Source organism: Chiloscyllium punctatum, chromosome 19 (genome assembly GCF_047496795.1).
Source record: "Chiloscyllium punctatum isolate Juve2018m chromosome 19, sChiPun1.3, whole genome shotgun sequence".
NCBI lineage: Eukaryota > Metazoa > Chordata > Chondrichthyes > Orectolobiformes > Hemiscylliidae > Chiloscyllium > Chiloscyllium punctatum.
The window spans coordinates 62,667,505-62,695,266 of record NC_092757.1 but is presented as its reverse complement, the minus strand read 5'-3'; the positions used below and the strand labels follow the sequence as shown (position 1 = coordinate 62,695,266).

General features: G+C 38.5%; 2 protein-coding genes across 7 annotated transcripts in view; one reads left to right on the top strand and one right to left on the bottom strand.

Annotated features, from left to right (window-relative positions):
- The window catches only part of nipsnap2 (nipsnap homolog 2), a 29,777-nt gene extending 17,874 nt beyond the window's left edge, over positions 1 to 11,903 (top strand). The window contains exons 8-10 of the mRNA XM_072589545.1: positions 5,299 to 5,393; positions 7,447 to 7,530; positions 10,961 to 11,903. Of these exons, the coding sequence (XP_072445646.1) occupies positions 5,299 to 5,393; positions 7,447 to 7,530; positions 10,961 to 11,025 (244 nt within the window). The 3' untranslated portion in view covers positions 11,026 to 11,903. The remainder of the gene's footprint in view (positions 1 to 5,298; positions 5,394 to 7,446; positions 7,531 to 10,960) is intronic.
- On the bottom strand, positions 7,578 to 25,563 carry psph (phosphoserine phosphatase). Of its 6 annotated transcripts, none has more exons than XM_072589551.1 (7): positions 24,988 to 25,448; positions 23,501 to 23,656; positions 20,960 to 21,094; positions 20,374 to 20,519; positions 18,206 to 18,354; positions 17,873 to 18,023; positions 7,578 to 7,678 (listed from the first exon to the last, which is right to left on the bottom strand). In XM_072589551.1, exons 2-6 carry the CDS (start codon positions 23,638 to 23,640, stop codon positions 17,916 to 17,918), a joined length of 678 nt encoding a protein of 225 aa, XP_072445652.1. In that variant the 5' UTR covers positions 23,641 to 23,656; positions 24,988 to 25,448; the 3' UTR covers positions 7,578 to 7,678; positions 17,873 to 17,915. The 6 variants fall into 6 exon arrangements, with proteins under 6 accessions (XP_072445652.1, XP_072445648.1, XP_072445649.1 ...); XM_072589547.1 differs by lacking the exon at positions 7,578 to 7,678 and adding an exon at positions 25,477 to 25,563 and having other exon boundaries at positions 13,607 to 18,023; positions 24,988 to 25,141; XM_072589548.1 differs by lacking the exon at positions 7,578 to 7,678 and adding an exon at positions 25,455 to 25,497 and having other exon boundaries at positions 13,607 to 18,023; positions 24,988 to 25,141.
- Between the last annotated feature and the right edge of the window lie 2,199 nt (positions 25,564 to 27,762).

Below are 27,762 nucleotides of genomic sequence, written 5' to 3'. Positions count from 1 at the left end.
GGGAGATCTGTTGTCACTCACTGAATGTGGATTTGTATCAGACCTGATTTAGGCAACTGCTTGTAGTGTTATCCTTGTTAGCATTGACATGGTGCCAGATGTATCTTGCTCAATATTAGCATTATTGAGAAATATAGGGGACTTAATGGGATATCCAGGAATGATTGTCAAGTCATTATAAGATTGACTCCAATGCCAGTTCGAAATCTTTCTCATCTAACCTTCCCAGAAAATGTTGAGAAGGTTAGAGTGAATTTAAAGTGAGCACCATTATTGCTGTGTAAATTGTTTCATAATTTATGCCAAAGAGAGACCCCATGAGTTGTGAAGCGCTGAATGATTCATACTGCTCCATAGAACTCTTATAAAGCTATAATTTGCCATAAATTTCTTTGTGAATTTAAAGAGGTTTCTGCATTTGTGTATTAAATATAAATTAAATTTGCAGCAAATTAGAGTCATAGAGATGTACAGCACGGAAACACACTCTTCGGTCCAACTCGTCCACGCCGACCAGATGTCCTAAACGAATCTAGTCCCATTTGCCAGCATTTGGCCCATATCCCTCCAAATGCTTCCTATTTACATACCCATCCAGATGCCTTTTAAATGCTGTAATTGTACCAGCCTCCACCACTTCGGCTGGCAGCTCATTCCATACATGCAACACCCTCTGTGGAAAAAGTTGCCTTTTAGGTCCCTTTTTATACCTTTCCCCTCTCACCCTAAAACTATGCTGTTTCATTCTGGCCTCCCCTACCCCAGGGAAAAGACCTTGTCTGTTAATCCTATCCATGCCCCTCGTGATTTTATAAATCTAAAGGTCACCCCTGAGCCTCCGATGCTCCATGGAAATCAGCCCCAACCTATTCAGCCTCTCCCTATAGCTCAGATCCTCCAACCCTGGAAACATCCTTGTAAATCTTTTTTGAACCCTTTGAAGTTTCACAACATCCTTCCAATAGAAAGACCAGAAATTTCTACAATATTCCAACAGCGGCCTAACCAATGTCCTGTACAGCGACAGCACGACCTCTCAACTCCTATACTCAATGCTCTGACCAATAAAGGAAAGCATACCAAACGCAACTTCACTATCCTATCTCCCTGCCACATTCGAGGAACTATGAACCTGCACTCCAAGGTCACCTTGTTCAGCAACTCTCCCCAGGACTTTACCATTAAATGTGAAAGTCCTGCTCTGATTTGCTTTTCCAACTTTAACTTTATTTGTCCCCTGAAATGGAAAGATTTGTTTTCTTGAAATCCCACTCTGACACTATGGGCCAGAAAGGGACAACTGACTTGGAGTCTCATTCCTGCAAATAGTCAGTGGTTCTTAGATATTTTAAATTGTTACGTTTTTTTTTAAAGAGAGCTTGTTTTCCTTCATGTCTCTATTTCTCTTTGTCTCAAACCAGTTTTTCTTTCTGGTTCTGGTTATGTTTCTCTTTCTCTACTATAATTTTATTTTAGTTCACTCTATTTCCTTTCTATTTATCCTGAAAACTCTTTGATAAAGGAGGAGAAACCAGCAAGCTATTATTCACCAAGCTTTTAGAAGGCCTTTGAAATTATCAGCTCGTATTTCCAGCAATTTCCAATAAAAAAATTTTAAAACTGGAGGACAAGTCAAAGAGGAAAAAAAGGTTCAAGCAGCAAGCTACCTCACTCCAAGCAATTTAAAACCATTTAATGAAAATGCCAATGCAGATGCTCCATTCGTTGATTTCTTGGTGGCGACACAATTATATTTGTCCTGTCATACAAGGAGAATAGCAAAAAGGGCAATTGTAATGGTTTGCATGTAAACTAAATGTATTTTAATTGTGGAATTGTAAAATGAGTGACCATGGTAATTGAGGATATTTATCTTGAGGTGCCGTATATTGTCTAGTACCTCTTTGAGGTAGATATTCTGAATATTTGTGTATTGAACTAAATTCATTCCAAGTGTGTACCCTAAAGTGTTTGAAGAATAAAAGAAAATGAATGTAAATTCTTGGAAGTTAAGAACTTAAATGGTACATAATTGGCCAAGACTAAAATGCAAATTATGGTTTGTTATTTGTAAAATTGTGTTGCTGCATTGATCCTTTTCTGGATTATGACTATGACTTTAAGGGATTGAATTAAGACAAATACATTCAATGAATAATTTCTCAGTTTTTGTAAGATCCAAATCAATGGGTTGCTGCAAAAAGTTTAGTTGACAAATATTTTAGAAATATTTTTTAAAACAATTTATATTATCTGAGGAAAGCAATAAGTACAAGATTTTTCTGGGTGCTGTTTCCTGCTGCAAGTGATATGCTCAATTTAAAGGAAGAAGGAATGCTTCAAATACTCAACCAGATTAGGCAGCATTGTCAGAAAGGAACATGATTAACATTTTGGGTGAATAACCCCTCAAACTTTAGCTCTGTTAACTCTACGCAGATGCCCAACCTGCTGAATGTTTCCCCTTTTATTTGTTTTTATTTTGGATTTCCAGCATCTACAGTGTTTTGCTTTTGTGATATGTTGAATAGTTCTTGTTTACATTTTTGTTTTCTGGTGGAATTAACTCTGCATTAGTAATATAGTTTGTCTTTTAAAACTAGATCAGACGTTATGCTTTATCCTCTACTGATTTGCTACCCATGGATCCTCATTCTTGCAAGGCCAGCCCCAGACCTCTTTTTCTTTTCCTCTCAAGCTTGTCCCGTCTGCACACATGGACCTTCACAGTACATAGGAGAAGCATCTTTGTTTATTTTGTTATCCATGATAAGTCCATGTTCCTATCCCTGCGATTTGGCATATCTCTTCTTCATGTGTTTTTGAATATCACAAGTAGGAATTTACTGTAAAGACACCTTCTTAAGATAAGCTCTCCTGAACTGCCAGGAAAATGGTTCCAACAGGAATTTGCTAATCTTGATCCATATACAGCACTGATGTATCACCAGCACTGATGTATTTGATTTGTTTCTTAAACCACTAGTCAACAATATAAAATGTGGATACAATTTTCTAAGAGCAGCCCAAAAGTTTTGAGTTTCTCTTGTGGTTTGGTTACTGTTTTGTCAGCAAACTGACAGATCCTGCAAACAGCATTAGAATAACCTTTTCTGTTCTGGTAATGTCAGTGAGGACTCTATTCCATGTTGAAAATATACATGGGATCAAGTGCATCCTTCTGAATAGGCGTCCCTAACATTGTCTTCCTTAACTTAGATTGAATTCATAGATTGAAGTGTAATGTTGTATGAAGTTTTGGTTACTTTTTTAGGATGGTGGAAAGCACAGTATTGTTCTCTATGATCTATCATCTTCTGTTCTTCTGAATTTTGTTACTGACCTTGACTTGAATATGAAGGAAATGACTCCAAAGGTCACAGATGATATGAAAGTTAAAATTTAGTAAGCAATGGTCTATTAATAACAGACTTCTCGTTGGCTTGGACTGCTGACTTAGGCAGAGCCGTGGCAAATGTAATTTAGTATTCGGTCATACGAAGTGACACATTTTGGTACAAAGAATGAAGAGAGACAACCTAAATTAAAGAGGTACACAAGCCGAGAGACTTTGAGATGTATGTTCACATATCTTTGAAGTATAAGTTGAAAAGACATTTTAAAAGAAAAAGCATGAAATTGATAAAGGCGTAGTTTTTATTTATTCATTCGTGGGATGTTGATGTCACTGTGTAGGCAAGCAATTATTGCCCATCATTTATTACCCTTGAAATTATAAAATCAAGTAATATACAAAATGTTACTCAGGGCTCCATCAAAGTATCACATTCTGTTTTCAGAGTCCTACTTTAGGAAGTTATCACAGTCCTCGTGGGGGGACAGAAGAAGTTTAATGGAGCCAGCATAAAGACTTGCAATAATATAGCTCATCTAGAAACATTTTGTTGGCAGTGAAGTGTTTTTTTGAAATATAGAACGAGCTCATACAAACAGTGTGCTAATGATCAGAATTGCTTTTCCATGTTGATTGATAAATTTTGGTCAGGACGTGAGGATGACTCTTGCTCTTTTATTTTTGAAATGTGCTGTAAATTCATCTAAGAGGGCAGTGAGGGACCTCTGAAATTACTTTGCCTGACATCCCTCGTAGTATTAATGCTTTAAGTACTGGCATATAATTTGAACTTGGACCACTGTAGAATGATACTAGGGATAAGGGGTTGTACTGAGAATCGAGGATTATTCTCCTTTTAAAACAGTTAACTTTAAAGGTTTATATGATGTGGGATTGGAAACTATGAATGGTATTGACCTAAGTAAGTTGAGTTCATGTCAAAAGGATTGCTAACTAGGGGATATAGATTTAAAGTAATTGGGAAAAGATCCAAAATTGAGGAAAATATTTACTCCGTAAATTGTGATCTGAATGCACTATCTGAAATGATATCATAAGAAGTTAATGATATTTCTTAACTTCTTTGCCTAAGTTAAGAAATTGAAACAAAGCTTGAAGAGAAAACATTTTTAGGGCTATTGAATGAGTGCCAGGGAATGAGATTTGTTGGATATCTCCAAGCTATCAAATGTGGCTTGGGCTGTATCAGGTTATGTTACTATTTAAGTTCTTGAATGTTCACCCAAGTGTACCTCTCTATTTGTTTAATGGATAAAAATAAAGTTGACATTTTGAGAGCCACAGAATTGGATACTGAAATCAACTAATAAATTTGATAATGTAATGAACTAGAAACAGGAATGCCTTTCCCTATTTTAAAAAAATGGCATGACCATAAGTGTGAATTATTTCAATGTTATTTATATGTCCATACTGCCCGAATATTTGTTATAAATATGCAGTAAATATTTGTTCCCTTTAGTTTAGAGTGCATGTATACTTTACAGTTGAAGATCTTGTTTTAACTGTTTAAAATTTAATGTTGCAGCTGCTTTTATGTTTTGAGGATTTTGGTTGGGTGAAAGCTCATTGAGTTTTTGAGCCAGTCTCCATTCAGAATTTAAAATACTGTAAGTGTTGTGCATAGTGTTATAAGTGTAAAGTAATCAAACTTCAACATTAATTTGTACAAAAGCAAACTGATTATGAAAACTGCATGTTGAATAACTTGAAATTTCAAATAATCCGTTCCCACTTCATATCTGAATTTTCAGAGAACAATTAAGATATTCATTTATTCGTGAATTAAACTTCAGCTTCAGTGGTCAAATTTAACAATCTTTAAAAATCAAAGAATAAGTTCTGATGCACTAATTGCTTGAAATGAATTATCCATTTGTTTTTTTAATTTCATTTAGTTTTGATTCAATTAATTTTCACAGGGCCCGTGCTATTCGATATCGACAAGAGAACAATGAGGCAGTTGGTGGCTTCTTTTCTCAGATTGGTGAACTGTATATGGTGCATCACCTGTGGGGTAAATAAATCCTATTAGTCAGTGCTTTCATCTTTGCACCTTTTGCAAAATTTAACTTGATCATTTTTCAGAATACAACTTGTTGTCAATAATGATCTTGGAAAAAAAAATCAAAAAGGTCCCCTCTATTTTTGTTCTTTTATGTTTATCATCTCTGTCTTTGTAAGTTAACTGTTTTAAGAAATACAATGGTTGGCATACAACTCTGAAAGTGATGTCATTTTTGTGCTGAGCGGTTACCAGAGCTGAGGCAGCTGGAGATTAACCAACTCCAATCGTGTCCTATGATTTATGTTGTATTCTCTGCCTTTACATTGCACATAGGATGGTTTGCATTGTGGGAATTTATTTGGACATGAATCATATGTTATCAAGCACTAATTTAAACTCCAATATTAATGCTGTGGACAAAAGAAGTTGCTGTTTTCCTTTTTTGCCTTGCCAAGACCAAACACCAATTGAGTTATCTATTTAGCACCAATCCATGTTTCAGACAATTTGAGTGCCTCTTGATGTCTGTGTTCTGCCTCCAGTTGATCCTGATCCCAGATGACACATTTCTACTTCTTCCTTCGAATCACACCATAAGATTCTCCTAAATTCTGTCTTTTGTTTTCTTTTATCCACTCTGACCTTATTTAAAATTTCTCAATTTTTCTCTCTTTTCAACTTTACTAACATTAAAATGTCACCATCTGTTTTTCTGTGTACAACTGTTTCTTTCAGTAGATTGTTTTCAAGTTTGCATTCTTAACATATATATTTTCTTCCTTTTAATTTTGTCAACATTGACTGACTCCCTTAGATTTTAATGTCAGTGTTTATAAATTATCGTCCGTGAAGTCACAAGTGAAATCAACTTGACTTTCACTTTGGAGAACAACTTTCACTATGTCATAAAATGGTGCCTTGGAATGAAAGATGGTACTATCTCATTTTCTGCTTGACCTACCTCTGTTTGTGCTGTATTCTAATAGGTTTCATAATATCATTTAGCATATACAATACGTGTCTGCTTTCAATTCATTTACTCACCCCTCTCCAAATGAATAGCACTTGAAAGTGTAAATTCATATAATTTATTCAGATTATGTAGCGATTGTAATGAAATCAGCCAGATGGAACTCAGAAAATGAGTTCCCTGATTGTGGCTGTTAATCTGGTCTAGGCTGAGAGTCCAGGCTGACTATAAGCAGTGTCAGAGATTCTGTTCACTCCTGAGAGCTGGCTTGGAGGAAGTTTCAAGGACTCTCCACATATGTAAACAAAGGATGACTTGGTGACAGGATACCAGTCTGTTTCTCCTTGGTAAAGTGGTCAGATCCAGTAATGTATGAAGTTCGGATAGCTGTGATGGTGTGGGAGGAAAACATGCCTGCCTCCTTAGCAGCCTTTCCACCTGTTCTGGAACCTGTGGGTTATCCTCCTTTGTCAATTGAAGACTCCTTGGAATCTGACATGGACACAGGTGTTGAAGCTTTTGTCACCTGAAGAGGAGAATTAGTTTCTTCCAAGATGCTCAAGGGGCAAGAGGCGAGTACTTGCATTACAGAGGTAGAGTTGGAGGAACCTTATCCAGGAACACGCCCCACAAAATACTGATTTATGTCCTCTGACCCAGAGGGGAGGGACGTAGTGATTGTAACAAGGTCACCCAGGTGGCCATCATTGAATAAGTTCCCTGATTGGATCAGATGAATAGTCCCAATCAGGGAGCCCTAGCTGATGGCTATAAACAGTGTCAAACATCCTGCTGGTTCTGAGGAAGTTGGATCAGTATCAAAGACTTCCCACATCTAAATAGAGGGTGATTTGGTGATGGGATACTGGCCTCTGTGGAGTTATTTCAAATTATCTTGTCAATTATTAGCAAAATACGATTGGTAGTTACATCTTGTATTTTAAAGTGATTTAACTAAATGTTATAATTCTGAATTGGAAAAGGTTGATATTTTTCAGATCATCAAATAATTTTTAATTTTTATAAAATGAGTTCCATAATAGAGTTGTAAACCTAATTATTCATTCTGGCTATCATACTTTCTTTTTGAAGCTTACAAGGACTTGCAATCAAGAGATGAAACACGGAATTCAGCATGGCAGAAACCTGGCTGGGATGAATGTGTATACTACACAGGTATTTTCATTGCATAATTAGCTTCCTGTAAAATATTTAAGCTAAACAAGTGACCTGGAACTGTAGAAGGTAAAAAGATTCCACTTTCTTTCCAAGCTGTCTTGATCGAAGTGAACTGTAAGAGGAGTGTTGAAATGCCTTTTGTATCCTGTATTGGGAAGAACAAAATCAGGCAATGTTCATACTTTGTTATTAGTATGCAGAACACAAAAAGATGTTTCCTCATTCACCAATCATCTCCCCTGCGCACATTTAGCAAATTTTCTCCCCCTAATAATCCTTATTTCTGAGAAATGTACACATTTCTGAGTGCCAGATGTTCCTCATGGCTGCCAGGCAATGTTTAGGGTAGCATTCCCTTTTATTTTACATAGTTTCAATGCAATCAATGACCGAGGTTGATCTTCATTTTGTTAGGAGAAAGCGAGGACTGCAGATGCCGGAGATTAGAGCTTAAAAATGTGTTGCTGGAAAAGTGCAGCAAGTCAGGCAGCATCAAAGGAACAGGAGAATCGACGGTTCGGGCAAAAGCCCTTCTTCAGGAATCATTTTGTTAGTCCATATTTTGAATGGTGATTCAAAGTGTAAATTTTGGGTTCATTACAAAAAGTATAATTAATATGGCTTTTTACAAAGACTGCTCAGTATTTGTTTTTCCTTACCTTCATTACATGTTTTAAGCAGTTTGAAAGATTAAAGAGTCGGAGCAATGATACATAAGAAGTATTAACACTTTCTACTACTTATACTTGTCTCCGTTTTAATAGACTGTACTTACTCAGCAATATCTTCCTCCTCCTCCTCCTCCATAGTGTGGAAGCAGGCCATTCAGTCCATCAGGTCCCTCTGACCACCCAACTCACCATCCTTACACTATCTCTGAAACCCAGCATTTCCCATGGCTAACCATCTAGCCCGCATATCTTTGGAGTGGGAGAGGAAACTGGAGCTCTGAGGAAACCCATGCAGACATAGAGAGAATGTGTAAATTCCACACAGACAGTTGTCTGAGGGCCGAATCGAATTCAGGTCTCTAATGTTGAGAGGTAGCAGTGCTACCAAAGTGCTGCCCAGTTTAAATTTTACCAGGGCCACTTAGTTCTTAACTGTATTGCAGCCTTTGGTTCTTTTGCTTGGACTAACTTCAGAGATGAGATTCAGTGAGATGAGAGCGAGCCTTCTTGACATCAAGGCAACATTTGACTGGGTGTGGCATCAAGGAACCCTAATAAAAGTGGACTAAATGGGAAATGGAAAAATCCTTCACTGGTTGGAGCCAGCATGAGTTCCAAATAATGACTCTCCATCAAGAGAGAATTTAACTATCTCCCCTTGATAGTCAACATTTCCATCATTTTTCCATCACTGAGTCCCTTGCTTCAACATCCTGGGAGTTACCACTGAACAGAAATTTAACTGGACCAAGCCATACACTATTGTTAATACAAGAGCAGATCAGGGACTAGGAACTGTTTTGTGAGCTTATCTCCTGGTTCTTTAAAGCTTATCCATCATCTATAAGCAGTCAGATGTATGGTGTCATACATGACACTTACCAGCATAAATGAGCATTCTAAAAGGCCCCATCCACAACAAAGTAACCCACTTGATTGAAACTCCATCCACCATCTTCAACAGTCACTTCCTTCACCATCTAGGCAGAGTGGCAGTAGTGTGTCCTATGCACTGTAGAATTCCTTCAGGGGTCTTTCAGTATCACCCAAACCCATACCCTTTTTCACCTAGAAAGTAGAGTTCGCAATTGCATGGGGGCACTATCAGCTTCCCCTCCCAGGCACACCCTATCCTAACTTGGAACAATACCGTTATTCCTTCACTGTTGCATGGGCAAATTCCTGGAACTCCATTCCTAACAACATCATGGGTGTACATATCCCCATGACACTAGCATTTCAAGGAGGTGGCACCACCACCTTCCCAAGGACAATTAGGGATGGCTAATAAAGATTGGTAAAGCTAATCATGCGATGTCTCACAGCATGTAGGCAATCAAGAAAAAGTACCTGAAACTTTATTGATTGGAAACAACTAACACATTATGATTCAGTATGTTAAAATTAAACATGGTTATGGATAGGATAGTAAAGAAATATAAAGTGATCCTTTGTTTCTTTATGATTTCGAGGCTGTTGTGTCAAAACAGCATGAAATAGTATTATCTTCTGACTCCAAAGCAGTAAACCTAGACTCCTGGCTCCAGTAGGAAAAGCTTTTGCATTGTCCTTCTGCTTGTCCTATCATTGTATTTTCCTTGGTGGTGAGAGGAAAGACTTGAATAGTACCTTCGATGGTGTCAGATAATTTTGAAACTATTACAACCACAGCTTTCAAATGGGTTACGCTGGTGTAAAGATGTGTTATTGAATCTGTGCAACACAACTTTAGCAGTGAGATGTAACTTTGCAATTTGCCGAGGATTAGAATTGCATTTCCACTTTAAACTTGCATAATGTGAGCATTTTCAAAAGACTGCTGAAAACAGAGACCAAAAGTAGGCTAGCATTCAGTATCATTTCTCTTCTAGTTGTTATGATCATTTAAAATTTAGCATTTTTGTGTTTGATAGATGCAAGATGAAAAGCTTTGGTAATGTGATGATATTTGGACTCTGTTGAGTCAGTTAACTCAGCTAGCTGGACAGCTAATTTGAGATGCTGAGTGATGCCAAAAGTGCAGGTTCAGTTCTGTCAATGGATGAGGTACCATGAAGGACTCTCCTTCTCAACATTTGACCTCACCTGAGGCATGGTGAATCTACAGCTAAACCACCACCAGTTACCTCTGTAATAAGGGAGCATTTACTTTTGAAGTTTTGTCTATTAATCTAGAAGCCTGCATTATATTCCTTCAGGAAAAATGATTCAAATCCCACTCTGCCAGCTAGTGGGAGTTAAGTTCAATTCATACATCTGGTGTTCTTTTCTGGAATGGTAATTGTGAAACCATCATTGATTTTTACTTTCGTACACCAAATAGATTTTTTTTAAATGTCCTTTACGGAAGAAAATCTGCTATCTTTACCTGTTCTGGCCTAATGTAGTGTATTCTTAACTACCCTTTGAAATGGCATAGCAAGACTCAGTTCAAAGGCAGTTGGTGATGGCTATTGAATACTGGCCTTGCCCATGAAGGAATAAAACACTTTTTTTCAGCAAATTTCAAGTTCAATATTATTAAATTACTGTTTGATTGTATTTTCAAAGTTTGTTTGTTGAATCTATTGTCCACATCATCAGAACAAGTGATTTTGTTTTCAGAAAAGACTTCAGTTCACATGTTCACTGACAAAGTTATCTCTAGATAATACCAGAATTATGGCTATAGTATTCAGATTGTGATGTACAACTGTTCTTTTTTTTCACTAATGTAGATAGAAATGAATTACCAGTGGTCTTTTTTTTTGCAACAGTGCCACTCATCCAGCGAATGGATTCCAGGATTATGATTCCACTGAAGATTTCACCACTTCAGTAGAGATCAACTTGCAACATCTTTAAAGAAAGTAAATAACTTGTGTTTTGTCTTAATACATGAATTACTGACTTGAGTCTGTACTTGTAATGATTTAAATAAGTATTTTAACGTCAAGATCTTTTATTGAATTTGCAGACACTTCTGAAGCAAATTATTAATAGCAATATATTCTTTCTGAAGCACCAAGTAAAATTATAATGTTAATGTGTAAAATCCTAAATGGTTATCTTCAATTTTATTGTCTTATTTTTGTTGCACTGCCCGCCTCCACCTGTGGACTGAACCACTAATGATGGTATCTTCCTAACTTTATCTGTTCCACTCCTTAGCCGGTGGAATAATTTTTGAAGGCAGTAAATTTTTTTGTTTGGGGTGTGTGTGTCCCTTTGAGCAACATCATGACAACTTATGCCTGAATCTTGCAAAAGGAGCTATCAGAATTCTTTCTGCAAAACATTAATGATCTCCATTTAGTAAGGGACTCATCAGATGTCACAATTTCAAATGTGGTTCGTTAGGGAATAACTTTTTAAAATAATATTAATTTTTGTGGAATAAACTGCTATGTGCCGTTTCTCGGATATTCGAGATCCAGCTGTGTACGATACAAGAATAGCATTGTTTTTGTGTTGCTTTATACTGCTGTAAGTGATGCATGTGTAATCACTGTACAAAATTGTAAGCTTACAATTACATTTTTTAAAACTGTTTTTGTCGTGTGCTTATTTTTAAAATGGCACCATTATGTATAGTTTCTAGGATTTACGATAATTCAGTAAATCTGATTAATGAAAGGAATCTGTTTCTAAGTCATTGGTCAACTGTCAGGCTACAATACCCAGTACAGTCTGAGGCTGTAATAAACTTGATTTGCAACATCTGTGTTTATATTGCTTATTCATTTTGTAAGGTAAGCAAATGTAGACTTTAAGAATGTTTGACTACATAATACTGAAATACAAACATTCACAGTATAGTTATGGAGAAACAGTATACTTTCAGATTCTTGAGATAAGTGAAAATTAAGATAATTTAAATCATGAAATCCATGGAAGCTTTGGAAAAAATTACCTTATCAAAAAAAACACTGAAGACAGTATGAGCTTAGCTCCTTTACCAGGCCATTTTAGGAGTCATTTCTGTTTGCTGTCCAGATTGCAAAGTTCCAAAATCTGCCAAAGCTAGCAAATTATAACTAATGATATCTGTCTATTTGCTGAGCTGAACAGGGTAAGATTAGCTGCTGGGTTGCCACATGATAAATGGTGCAACACAATGTGTGAACATTCTCAGTGCCTCCGAGTCCATGTTTTTTAACAGGTAAGCAGTCATGGTGTTTGTGCAAAAAGGCTGATGGTGTAACTGTACAAGGATTGTTTTATTAAATATGTATAATTTACATCTTAAGGAGTCATTTTAGCCTTTAACACATGCACCATCTTTTTGAGAGTGATTATGAACTCATCCTGCTGACCTAATTTTCTCCTATTTTAAATATACTAAGGGATGAGAAATGACTGCAATTTGCAGAATTTCACTTTTTGGATAATAAAAGCTACCTTAATTTTTTTCCCCCCCACCCTATGCTAGTAATGAGGCCAGGAGCAGGCTCAGGAAGCCATCACTCAGTCTTGGGACTGTGTAGACCTGACTGCCAAACTCATCCCACTGGGAAATTGTGCTCCATTTTTATCACTCACTAATGTCATGGGGTTTTGCAAGCTGCACTTGAGATGGAGAAGTTGTCAGGACTGGAAAATTGCAGTTAGGAAGGAAGATCAGAGAGATGGGTTCTTCTTTGAACAGAGGTAACTGAGGGGAGATTTGATTGACACATACAAGAATCTGAGGGGCCATTTTATGGTTAAGAGGAAGGACCAATTTCTCTTAGCAAGATATAGCAGCCTCCTGAAATCTCAAAACCCACATGTCAGACTTAAAATTCCAAAAGATTTGTGAAGCATGATTTCCCTTTTGTAAATCCAGGCTTGGTCCATTCTGGTCACTATTTTGCAAATGCTCTGCCAATAAGTCTTGTATAATGGACTAATATTTTCCCCAATTAATAATGTAAAATGAACTAGTCCAAAATTTTCTCAACATCCATTTTAAAATAATGGGTTACGATAGCTACCCTTTAATCTATAGGAACTGTTCTAGAGTGTAAAATCTTGAAAATGCCAGAAATAAACAGTAGGTTGGCCAGTTCTGAAAGAAAAACCAATTGACCTAGAATACTTTTCAGCAAGACCTCTTTATCCTCAGACAAGAACTACAAGAATTGCCCACTGCAAGTTTTTCCAAGAACCTCAGTGGGGGTTGGAAATAAATCAATTAACATTCCAAAAATGCACTAAAATGAGTCAGTTTATAAATCAGTGCTGCAGTGATAGTATCACTACCTCTGGGCTAGAACATTTGTGATGAAGTCCCGTTTGCCCCTGAGCTGTATCATAGCATGTCCAACAAGCTAATTAAAGCCATGGGCTCTTGTGGTGCACTGACCACTCCCAGATTCATGTCTCACCTGAGATGTGTCATAATACTGTACATATGAACAGGTTGATTAATGATATCTACATTGATTGTAACAAGTATTTATTTGTTTTGGCACAGGAAGTTTGACTTCAAATGGATGAATTATCACAAGGTAGTTACACTGAAGCTTGACTTAATGGTGCAGCTATCAATTGGTATATTTCCAATCTTAATTAACCTTTGATAAGTAGTCTCAATTTTATTAAATTCAAACAGCCTAAAGATAATGTTCATAAATTTCACCTGAATTTTAAAAAAATCATTTTAGTATTAAACATTCCTTCTGCTATTCAGTTCAGTGCAGTTTTATTATTATTGATTGTTTCAATGTCTGAAAATCCAACAAACTGAGCTCCTTGGTGAAGGCATAAACTTTAATTAATGAGATAAATATCAATTAACAAGTCAGCTATGTTGTAACTTTAGAGAAAAAATTTATAATTTGCATAATCACCAAAAGGCAAGTTTCAAAAGTTTACATCTTAGCAAGTTTAATAAATTTGTTGGTAAAGAGAATTTAAATTTTTCAGTTTCAGCAATGTGTAAATATTAAGTCATTCATGTGGGTGGTACAGTGCCTCAGGGGTTAGTACTGCTGCCTCACAGCACCAAAGATATGGGTTCGATTCTAGCCTCTGGTGCTGGTCTGTGTGGAGTTATAGGAAAAATGACAGGCAAGTGGACATGAGAAGCAATGACTCAACCATGATCCTATTGAATGGTGCAGTGGGCTCAAGAGGCTAAACAACCTACCCCTGTTCCTATTTCTTGTGGTTGGAGGTGCAGTAAGCAGTGAAGGTAGCATATGATAAATTTGAATCCTATCGCTATAATCTAAGAGCAGGAATGTTTTGCTGAAGTTGTATAGAGCCTTGATCAGACCACACCTGGAGTATCATGTGCAGCTTTGTTGTTATAGGTTTAACCAGACTGATTACTAGGATGGCAAGGCTGACTGAAGAGAAACTGGATCAGTTAGAGTTATATTCAGAGGTGGGGGGTGGAATCTCAGAAATCTATAAAATTCTAACCCATCTAGACAGGGTAAATGCAGGATGTTTCTGATGACTGGACCATCTAGATCCAGTCAAGCATCACAGTCTTAAGGATGTGGGGATGGCTAGTTAGGACTGAGATAAGGAGAAATGTCTTTACCCAGAGAGAGTGATGAGCCTATGAATACTCTGCCATAGAATGCAGTTGAGGCCAAAACATGTATCTATATCCTTCTTGTAAACATTATAATTCTTATGGCTAATGGGATTGTAAAGTAGGAACAGGATATTGAGTAGCCATGATAATAATAAATACCAGAGCAAGCTCAAAGAGCCAAATGGCCTACTCTTGCTGCAATTTTGTTGTACATGCAGATGACATTACAATGAAGATCATAGATTGCCAATTCAAACTCTCAACATGCACAAAGACAATATTTAGTTATTAGATGAATGTTCAAGTTAAGGATCTTTAAAGTGGGAAGAGGTGCAATCCAGGTAGCCTGTGGGTTTGTAAAAGATGTCTGAGTCAGTCCTTGTGAATGGAGATGGAGAGGGAGAGGTCTAGCAAGGGGAGAGAGGTAACAGATGATGCAGGTGAATTTAAAGGTCAGGGTGGAATGTGTTGAAGTTGATGAAGTATTCAACCTCCTTGTGGAAGCACAGGTTAGCACCAATGCAGTCATCAATGTAGCTGAGGAAAAGGTGGGGAGTAGTACCAGTGTAACTCTGGAAGATGGACTGTACTACATAGCCAACATATAGACAGGCATAGCTGGGGCCCATGGCTACCTCTTTTGTTTGGAGGCTGTGGGAGCATTTGAAGGAGAAATTGGAGGGTGACAACCAGTTCAGCCAAACGAATAAGTGTCAGTGGAAGGCTACTGCTGGGGACGTTGGGAGATGAAGAAACTGAGCATTTGGAGGCTCTGGCATGGTGGATGGAAGTGTAGAGGGATTGGATATCCATGGTGAAGATGAGGCATTTGGGGCTTGGGAAAACTGAAGTCTTGGAAGGAGGTGCAAGGTGTGGGTGGTGACCCAAACATATGTGGGGAGTTCCAGGTGAGGTCATGGTTGAGGGGGTTTTTGAGTTGGCACTTTGCTTCAGTGACATAGAGGTCAGTTTGCCAGACTAGCACTGTACCCCTTTTGTCCACTGACTTGATGGTGAGGTTGGGGTTGGAGCAGAGGGGGTGGTGGGCTGGACTGGACAGGTTGTGGTGGTTGATGTCACAGCAGCAGTTTGAAATGAAGAGGTCAGGGCAGGTAGCAGGCCAGCATGGGATGTCCAGGTGAATGGGGTATGTTGGAGGTGAGAGAAGGGGTCCTTGGTAAGAAGGTGGATGTCTTAGTTGTAAAAGTAGGCACTGAGGGGATGATGGTGGAAGAAACTTTCAAGGTCACATCATGAGTCAAACTCATTAATTGGGACCATACAGGGTTAAAGGTGAGGCTTTTACAGAGGACTAAACATTCATCCTTAGGTGAGGGAGAGTCTGGGGGAATGGGTGAAGACATGGCAGGGATGGGAGCTAGGACCTGGACTGGAGTTTAAGGTGGGGGCAGAGACAGTGGCTTGAGTGGATATGGTTATGGGTCAGTAGTACAAAGGGGGCAGAAATGACATCACAGGTGGGGAGGGCAACTTCACTGTTGGATACTTGGCTGCTAACAGCAGTGGCTGTGGAAGTGACATCACCAATGGGACCTACCAGTGGGGCAGAAGTGACGTTCAAGGTAGGTATCACATCTGTGCTATTGAATCCAGTGACACTGGTGTATCCTGCGGTGGTAGTCTTCTCTGCAGTCATGGAGGTGGTTGGCGATCTCAAAGGTGGTGTGGTCACTAGTGGCTGCAGGCCATGCGGTGGTATTAGGGGCAAAAGTGACATCATCGATTACCCTACTGGTCCTGGAAAGAGCGGCCCTGTGGCTACTGGGCAGCCAGCAGTACATGAAAGTTTGTTTAGCTTCGCTTACGTTCTTTTAAGTCTGATGCAGTAGATAAATACTGTTTATTGAGCACACGTATCCTCCTGAGGATGTAGAAATAGAGGTCCGCTGCAGACTGTGAGGCTCTGAGCTGTGGCAGGACTGACTGCAGGTAGAGTAGATAGCAGCACAAGGGTCCAATGGCCGGCTACTGCTCTTTGTTCATACTGAATATATTCAATGATGCAGCCTACATTGACCCTCAAATACAAAACTTTTTTTCTTATTTCAGCCTTGGTTCATTCTGAGGGGAGAAAGTAAGTATCCTGTCATGTCCCATTAGGATCTTATGTTTAATAAAGATCTTATGACTAAATTTCATTGCATATAGGACCAACTTGCTCAACCTTTCCTCCTAAGATGACATCTTCATCTGAGGAAGAGAGTCAGAGAGATGTATAGCACAAAAACAGGTCCTTTGGTTAAACTCATTCAAGCCCACCAGACATCCTAAATTAAACTAGTCCCATATCCTTCTAAACCCTTCCTATTCAAATACCCATCCAGATTCCTTTTAAATGTTGTAATTGTACCAGCCTCCACCACTTTCTCTGGCAGCTCATTCCATACACGTACCACCCTCTGCATAAAAGTTGCCCCTTAAGTCCCTTTTAGATCTTTCCCCTTAAACCTATGTCCTGTAATTCTGGTCATCTCCACCCTGAAGACCTTGACTATTTACACTATCCATGCCCCTCATGATTTTATAAAAACTTCAATAAAGGTCATCCCTCCATCTTTGACAGTCCAGGGAAAACAACCCCATCCTATTCAGCCTCTCCCCGTAGCTCAACCCTCCAATCCTAGCAACATCCTTGTAAGTCTTCTGCATCCTTCCTATAGAAGGGAAACCAGAATTAAACACTATTTCAAAATTGTTCTGTACAGCCATAACTTGACCTCCCAACACCTTTAGTCAATGCTCTGACCAATAAAGGCAACTGTTCTAAATGCCTTCTTCACTATCCTATTTACCTGTGACTCCCCTTTCAAGGAACAATGAACCTGCACTCAAAAGGTCTCTGACCAGTCCTGGGGAGTGTTGCTGAACAAGTGAACAATTTGGAAAATAAAAAAAGAGGGGGAATCTAAAACAGACAAATGTTTTTGAAAAGACAAAATATATAGTTTCTTCACACCATAATGATTATGGTTTCAATTTCAATGTCAAGCAGGACTCAATTCTTCTAAAATGTGAGAAACTCAAAACTTGCAATCAGCCTAAATTTTGAACCCAGCTACAGCCGAGAAGCCAGAGGTTATCTGGAATAACATCAAGAGGAGTCAAGAGTTAATATCATTAAAGGCGAGAGAAGTACCTCCATGTTAACGTTAAATTTTGCAGATGTAATTTGAAAAAAGTCAACTTTCCAGTTCTTCAATAATTTCTTGAAAACTGGTGACAAACCACTTGGCTTTTTGTTTTACTTGCTGTCGGACAACATTCCCACCAAATCCGATAAATGCATCCTAGAAAAACAATCCAATAGTTTTTTACTGGGCATTTACATTTTTTAAAACTTAAAAATATGAAAGGCAATTGTTCAGAACTAAAATCAATCCCGAAAAAGGTTAATAAAAAAATTTAAATACGAACCAAACATTAAAATTACACCTTTGAATAACAAAATACATTCTATTTCTGTACGTACTGCAGGAGGGCATGCTTCCAAGTCTGTGGCTCCATCTCCAATCATAACAACCTTCTTAAAACCTCTTTCTTCTTTTAAACGATTTATAATCTGGCCTTTCCCACCAGATTCTGCTGTTGGTTGGGTTTCATCAAAGCCAGCATAGTCACCTGCAGCAAATCAAGATCAACCATTGTACACCTGTTATGCTTTACACTATCCAAGAGTATTATTCAATAAAGAACTCCACTATTGAGGGGTGGGAAGAGAAGGATGTGGACGTCCTGGTACTTGAATCACAAAAAGCTGTGATGCAATTTGCAGCAAGTGGCTCTGAAGGCAAATAAAAATGGTTTAAAAAACATTTTAAATAAAAAAAAAGGAGGGCTGATGAGGTGCTGATAAGATCCCTATCTCTGGGGCAGAAGGCTTGGGTTCTAGACCTATCCGCTTGTTAGGAGTGTCATGATATGTCCGAACAGGTTGATTAAAACTATCTAAGAATGGGAAGCACTCCTCCATCTTTACAGGATCTTAGTCACAAGACCAGTTTGTGTCTCTACTTCAGAAGGATATCACTATATTAGAAACAGTTCAGATAAGGTTCTCTGCTGATTCTTTGCGTGAAAAAGCTATCTTAAGAGGAAAGATTGAGCAAGTTGGGCCTATATCCAGTGAAGTACAGAAAAATGAGGGGCAATCTTATTGAAGTATTCTGATGGAACTGACAAGATGTCTCTGTGGTAGTAATCCAGAATTATGGGAAATGGTTTAAAAATTAGGTATCTCCCATTTACAATTGAAATAACAGCTACTTTTTTTTTTGCCTGAGGGTCATTTGACTGTGGGATTCTCTTCACCAGAGCACAATGGAATCTGCCAAATATTTACTATTCTTGAAAGTCCGGAGTGTCAGCATTCTTCAATTGTCATGTACTAATAGTTATTCATTTACATAACTCTATTTGTGTGAAAAGAACAGGGAAGAGTGCCAAACTTCTCGATCTAGGGGGCAAGACATTGTCGTTTCCATCTCTAAGATGATGGAAACTACAATGGGGAGGATGAAGAGATGGAAAAACATATGAAGGCAATTTCATACTTTCCATCAGCAGTTTACAGCTAGGCCCAGGTCATTTGTCTTGACCATTTGACTAAGTGTGTGTGGGAACTATGATAAATAGGAAATGCTAAGGATGTATGGTATAGGGTTCCTGTATACCTTCATATCCAAATCTAAATGATTTAAGTTGATGCTGAGTAAGTGTCACACTAATATTTGTACAATACATTACACGCTTTTATGACTGCTTTGAAAGCAAAAGAAAAATATTCTATGGCAGGAAGTAACTGTAGTCAAAATAATCGAGTAATGTTAGGCAGATGACTTTGATATTTCCCTCCTTTGCCACTTTTCTTCACTCTCAATGACTGTCTAACCTTTGCTGGAATACAGTTCCACAACACTAACTGCCTTCACACAAGTGACAACGATTCATGTATGAACATTAAATACATGTAGATTATCTAATTGATAGATACATAACCAAATCCTGTTTTAAAAAAGCTTTGACAACCTTTGACCTGAAAGTAGTACAGTAACTGATTCCACACGTCCGTGAAATTGTTTTTAAACAATGTTAGAAAATGAGTTTACATTAGTTATATTATTTGTAAAGGTATTAATTGTAATTTCCTTAGGATAATAAGAATTACTGATCCATATCATCCTTTATCCAGAAACAGGACCAGAAGCAGTGATGAGACGGAAAGAAGAGCTACAAGCAGAGGGGTTGGAGGGTGAGGGCAATCAGCAAGGAGAGAGATAGAAACATAATGACTGAATTAATGCAGGAAGCAGCAGTAAATCTCTGAAAAAAGGTCAGTTTTTCTGTTTGGCAGGGAAACAAGACAGAAGCTCTTGGGAGGTATGGTGCAAGCAGAAAAGAAAAATGTGAGAAACCTGAAAAACTGAGAACAGCTCAGCCATGCTAAAGCAGAAGTTGTCAACTGGATTATTTTGGTTTATGCTCTCCCATGCAGATAGTAATCTGGTGCTCCTTTCTGCAGTTCCCTTGCTAAGAGATGAAAGCCATTCTGGGTATAGTCAGCAGTTCATTTCTTTCTCTTTTGAATATTACTAAGCAACAGCTTTTGGTTAGAAATAGTCAATTACCATTAATCCTTACCATTGAAGTAAAACTTTAGCTTGTTTGCATAAACATTGGCCAAGGGAACACTTATCTGTGCTGCTAGCTGGTCCACTATACTTCTGAAGCCACCAGATATCAGGAAAACTTCAACACCACGTTGTTGAAGATGACCAACCAATTCCCTGTTTCAAAAATAAAAGTTGAAATATAGTTATGCATGCAATCAAACTGGACAATATGTACCAACAGTCTTATCCTGTATTCCATTCCAAGCCTGCTTTAATATAGATACTACACTGGAGGACTGGTTCTGAGGTTATTGCCTTTCATTTGAAAGAAATATAAATGTAAGGTCCAATTTACACATCACTATTAGTAAGAAGAGATCTGGAGGCTACTCTCTATTCTGAGTACCCATACAAGGAAGAGTCCTTATGACAAGGTTCAGAGCCTAAAGATTTCTACACAGTACAGTTGTCAGAAAAAAGGAGAAATAAAGACTTTTAAATAGTTTTATTACTATACAAATTACTTCTTCCTTTTATTGCAACTGTTATTTCTGCAGTAATTGTTTACACCAGAATCACCCTCTTTTTACATTTAGATTGTATCAGTAGCTTACTTTATACCGTCCGTCAAACACAGGGGATGTTCGGTTATTAGCTTGTTCACTTGTTCTCGTGAAGGTTTTATTATAGCTAGACGCTCCATTAAAGCCTTCTTAAATGAGACTGCCCCTCCCATTGCATTTCGGGTCCTGTCATAAAATATTTGAAAATATAAAAGTCAATTGGAAAATGTCACTGCATGCAACAACATACTTTACAACTGAAAGCATGGAACTTTGTGGCCATAATTTTGCTCATTTTTTAAAATCACTGCAACCTGAGCAACCAATCCCAGTACAACAAGAACTATAAAAAAAGGGCAGGAGCAACACCCATTACATCTTAGGCTGAAATACAAATTCAGTGATGCACTGAGCTGCCTGCACCCTAAAAACAAAAATCAGTCAAATAATTAATGGGAGATGACAAACTCTGGACTGACCATTTCAAGGGAAACAAGATGAAGGAAATTCAGAAAAATTACAGCAGTTAAAGGAAATTAGCACCAGAAGGCTCATTCAGAAACATCCAGAGCTGAAGCTGACATGTTCATCATCCAGAGCTACCCCTCCAGCACGTAGCAGAATCTGTAGATTAAACATTGGATTAATCATTCATTTCATAACCTTTCAAATCTCAGCGAGAGTCATCCTCAATCCACAGGAACTGCCTAGAAGGGAGGAGATGAGTATGTGCAGGAGCCAAAGAGCTCTACAAACATATGCAGTCAAAAATACTAAACTCATTGGTTCTAATCAGAAGGATATTGTCAAATTGAAGAGCATGCAGAAAAGATTTACAAGGACTAGAGGCTTTGACTTCTAAGGAGAGGCTGGATAAGCTGGAACATAGGAGTTTGAGAGGTGACTTAAGTTTATAAAATCATGAGGGATTCAAAATTAGAGGATATAACTTTAATATGAGAAGAGAAAGATTTAAAAGGAACTTAAAGCACAACTTTTTCCAGACGGTGGTTTGTATATGGAACGAACTGCGAGAGATAAAGTGGTAGATGTAGGGGTACAGTTACAACAGTTCAAAGACATTTGTACATTAATAGGAACAGTTTAGAAGGATATGGGACAGATGCAGGCAACTGGGACTAGTTTAGTTTGGGAAACTTGGTCAGTGTGGATGAGTTGAACCAAAGGGTCTGTTTTTAAGCTACATGACTCTAATGACAATGTCTCTCCTTAAAGAGAAAAATGTAAAACTAGAGGGCTGCAGGAACAAATCACCATGGGGTTCACATGGACAAATCCAGTTAAGGACAAACTGAGAAGGCTGATAATAAAGCTTATGGAATTCTCTAATTTAGAGAGAGTAATTACAGAAGGAAGTTGCACTGAACCTTTTAAATAAAAAAATAATATGCTAATTATGCCTCAGCTGCAGCTAAGCAACCAGTTCTCAAAAGTCTATTGAAGGATGTCAACATTTGAGATGGAGAAAATTCACCAGAATTATATCAGAAGTTAGAACTCTGCTACAGAGATACTAAGATGTTGAGGTTGTTCACCTTAGAGCTAAGGGATTACAGGGAAACTACACAAAGTGTTCAAAATGAATAAGGAGAAACAGTATTCACTGATAAAAGAATCAGTAATACACAGACAGATTTTAGATAACTGGAAAATTAGCAGCAACAAAAAAAAAAAAGTGTTTTGTAAAATAAGAAAATTGTTTGGATCTGGAATACAATGTGGATCCTAGGTGCCAGTAATGAAATAGTCAGCGTTCTCTACATAACATTATATATACGCCCTTTGTAATGTATATAATAATGACTCATTTTTGATGAGCCAGATGTCTTGAGATTTATAAAGACTGACTGTTTACACTGCTATAAGATCTCAACCTTGTAGACAGCCTGGGCACAGTGTTATAACTATTACTATGACTACTACTGCTACTACAACAATAGTAGCAATTGAAGGGGAGGCATGAACATTCATACCAAAGTATCATACACTGTGATGCCATCTAACTGCCTTAAAGGTATACTTAAGGTCTGGTTTAACACTTCCAAAAAAGGAAGTGTATTTAAAAATCGGATAAACACTTGATTTTTTTTAAAATCACAGATCTATTGGAGCAGAATGGGACTAATTGAATGGTTCCTATAAAGAGCCTGTCCAGCCATGAATTGCTTCTCTCCCACTAAGTGTCTCACTATCTCATTGACTTGGCTGGATACAATCCTATCAATTCCATAGGAAAAGCAGCTGACTTCTTGTAACAAATACCCAAACAATTAAATTGTAACCCATATGAGAATAACACAACATATTCATGACTTGATAAAAGGCTGTCTTAATAGCTGCAACTTCTGGGCTACAAAAATTATGCCTTGCTTTAATGTTAGTTGAGCATATTTTCCGATGACATTGTTGTTATTCTCAACACTGAAATCCAGGAACCTTAACTGAAAGCTTAACTACAAGTTGGAGAAACAGGATTAATTAAAAAAAGGAATATAAAATATTGCTCAAAACAGCTAAAGACTGTTAAATGCTGAGAAAACAATGATCCAGACAAACCTATTAAGCACCTACATTTCTGCTACTTCATCACCGACACCACAGAATGTCGCAAGTTCATCAATTCCTTCTTCTTTAATGACTGTACTGTCAACATCGAAACAGACTGCATCAGCGCTGCGAAGAACAGCTTTTGTTTCAGCAAGTGTAGTCATATTGCTCTATGGGTTCCTGTACAAGTTAAAAAAAAAATTAGAATCCTATCCTGGCAAAAACTAAGGTGATTACAAAATAGAAGTTGAACTCATTTGGGTCAGATGGTGGTCATTATTTACACTTCTAACTCAATTCATGTCTAATTGCAGTCCACAGTACTAACAAATTTTAACTGAGATACTCCCGTATCAAAATTACTTTGAACCAATCTGTTTGCTCTTGGAATACGTTTTACAGCATGGAAATGGGCCTTTCAGTTCAACTTGGCTATGCTGACCTGATATCCACGCTGTAGGTAATCTAATCTATTCACAAACCCATCCAAATGCATTTTAGTTATTGTACCAGCTTCCACCACTTCATCTGGCAGGTAGTTCCAGACACATCCCACCTTTTTGCCCCTCAGGTCCCTTTTAAATCTTTCCCCTTCAACATATGCCCTCTCATTTTCAACTTCCCTACACTGGGAAAGTGACAGTGTCTGTTCATCCTATCCTTGCTCATGAATTTAAATGCCTCTTTAAAGACGTTCCTCAGTCTCTGACAAAAAAAATAGCCTATTCAGCCTCTCCTTATAGCTCAAACCCTCCAAACCCAGCAACATCATTATAAGTCTTTTCTGAATCTTTTCAAGTTTCATATACTTTTCACATCAGAGACCAGAATTGTTATGTCATCTCTGGGTCAGGTGGTACTTAAACCTGGTCTTTTTGGCCCAGTGGTTGGAACATTGAGTGCTGGGGACTAGTATATGCTAAGATCCAGGACTATGTGCTGAGGAACTCAAGCTTGGGACAGCTGCCACCAATACACAGTGGTGAATGGCCACTGAGTCAGACCCTGTCATTGCTTCAGATGTAAGTCAAGATAGGCAAGCAAGAGGCTGGAAGAACACAGCAAGCCAGGCAGCATCAGGAGGTGGATAAGTCAATGTTTAGGTTGTTTGTTTTCTTCAGATCTAAAAGTTTAAAAAATAATCACACGACATCAGGTTTATAGTCCAACAGGTTTAACTAGAAGCACCAGCTTGAGGGCTACTCCATCAGGTGGTTGTGGAGATCTTCAGAACTATGACTTACGTAAGAAAAAAGTGCCTTGGGGTTATTTTTTGGGAACTGGAGAGAATGCCAAATTCTAAATGTTTGGGTGTTGTAAAGACTACCGAAATAGTTCAGTTATTGTATATGCACAGTTTTTTTTTGGCGATTAAAGACTATTACCGCTGGAGTGTTATAATCAGCCATATGACGGAAAGATCACTGGATCCTCTACCATCACATCCAAAGTTGCAACATGTGAAAGTGTACATTGGCACAGCAACTCGGACTGAGTGAACTGTAACTCACCACCAGTCCCCTGCAATATTCTCCTGTGTTAGGAGAGATGAAGCTCCTTCTTAGTCTGGCACCCACAGTAGACTCTCAATCCAACTTTATCTCGATAACTTGGCAAATTCGGTTTCTCCGTCCCACTAAGTGAACGGAGCGAACGTACGAATCACTGCCAGAGAGAGAGAGAAAAAAAAATTGCAATAAACTGGTCCGTAAGTTGGGTATTGAGCTGTCGGTGTGTCCTACATGCCCCAAAATGCACGAATCTGCTCAGCTCTGAATCATGGAAAGCGAAGCCTCAGTCAGCAGCGAAGGTCCAATGGCCAACTCCTCCGCTCCAGCTCGTCCAGGTTTCCACAGCAATGCTCCGCTCACTGACAACACACAGTACCATCCAGCCACCAACAAACCTTCCTCTCAGCGTGGCCGCACCACATACACTGCAGCATGAAAACCCCAATAAAAACTCTTCCCAAACTGACCGAAAAATTTAAACTGACTCACTTCCCAGACGAAACAAATCCGTCACTTTGACCCCACCCCCCAAGCCTTTGGGGAGATCACAAGCTGCAACGTGACCTTAACCAACCCAGAACCGCAGCATGTATAACCAATGGGCGCTGTCCTTACGCGCTGGAGCTGGGCTCAGGTCACAACTTAAAAGGGCAATATCACGTTCCCATTCGTGGACCCCACCGTACAACATTTTGTGGGAGAAAGAGCCTCTCTGAATACCAACTTCTGGAAAATGGCACAAAACACAATGTTGTCTTGATGGAATTATTTATTTGAGAACCAAATCATTTGACAAAGTTTGTGGAATGCTTTTGTTTTACAAACCAGTCCAATATACCATTTCATATTATTACGTAATGAACATGTTATTCAGTACGAAAAATAGGTACTAATCAGCTGAGGGGGGATAGTGATATAAATCAAAAGAGCATTGACAGGCTAGTGGAGGGAGCAGGCAGTGGTAGATGTACTTTGAAATTAAAATAGAAAATACTAGAGAAACTCAGCAGTTTTGACAGCATCCATGGAGAGAGAAACAGAATTAACAGTTCAAGTTCAAAGATTCTTCGTCGGAACTGGTGGTACGATTCTTTTTGGTAGGTCAAATGAGCAAAGACAATACAAATATCACGCGCAACATTAAAAGGGGTGTTGCAGCAAAGGAACTTTTGGATATATGCACACATATTGAAGGTAGCAGGGCAGATTGAATTACTGGTTATAAGGCTTACAGGAATGGCAATACATAGAGACCTTGAGTAAAAAAGCAAGGACGACATTTTGTTCAATCTCAGGTGGTGTGTCATGCTTAATTTCTGGACTTGACTCATTTATGAAAAATGTGAAGTATTAAGAGAGGCTGCAGAAAAGGTTAAAAATAATTGGTCTGGGAATGATTGTTAGGATACAGGGTAAACTCTCCTGTTTAATTTTAAACCAGCAACACAGAAAAGATTTATCCCAGGCAGTAATCTGTAAAAATTCTAGCTGCAAAGAACTATGTAAAGTATAAATTAACAACTTTATTTCTTAAAGTATAACAGAATAGACACTAGACAATAGACAATAGGTGCAGTAGTAGGCCATTCAGCCCTTCCAGCCTGCACCGCCATTCAATATGATCATGGCTGATCATTCCTAATCAGTATCCTCTTCCTGCCCTATCTCCATAACCCTTGATTCCACTATCTTTGAGAGCTCTATCCAACTCTTTCTTAAATGAGTCCAGAGACTGGGCCTCCACTGCCCTCTGGGGCAGAGCATTCCACACAGCCACCACTCTCTGGGTGAAGAAGTTTCTCCTCATCTCTGTCCTAAATGGTCTACCCTGTATTTTTAAGCTGTGTCCTCTGTTTCAGCACTCAACCATCAGCGGAAACATGTTTCTTGCTGTCAGAGTGTCCAATCCTTTCATAATCTTATATGTCTCAATTAGATCCCCTCTCAGTCTTCTAAACTCAAGGGTATACAAGCCCAGTCGTTTCAGTCTTTCAGTGTAAGGTAATCCCGCCATTCCAGGAATTGATCTCGTGAACCTATGCTGCACTCCCTCAATAGCCAGAATGTCTTTCCTCAAATTTGGAGACCAGAACTGCACACAGTACTCCAGGTGTGGTCTCACCAGGGCCCTGTACAGCTGCAGAAGCACCTCTTTGCTTCTATACTCAATTCCTCTTGTTATGAAGGCCAGCATGCTATTAGCCTTCTTCACTACCGGCTGTACCTGCATGCTTGCCTTCATTGAGTGGTGTACAAGAACACCCAGATCTCTCTGTGCTGTCCCTTTACCTAAATTGATTCCATTTAGGTAGTAATCTGCCTTCCTGTTCTTGCCACCAAAGTGGATAACCATACATTTATCCACATTAAACTGCATCTGCCATGCATCTGCCCACTCACCTAACTTGTCCAGGTCACCCTGTAATCTCCTAACATCCTCATCACATTTCACCCTGCCACCCAGCTTTGTATCATCAACAAATTTGCTAATGTTATTGCTGATACCATCTTCTATATCATTAACATATATTGTAAAAAGCTGCGGTCCCAGCACGGATCCCTGTGGTACCCCACTGGTCACTGCCTGCCATTCCGAAATGGAGCCGTTTATCACGACCCTTTGTTTCCTATCAGCCAACCAATTTTCAATCCAATCCAGTACTTTGCCCCCAATACCATGCGCCCTAATTTTACTCACTAACCTCCTATGTGGGACTTTATCAAATCTTTCTGAAAGTCCAGATACACTACATTCACTGGATCTCCCTCGTCCAT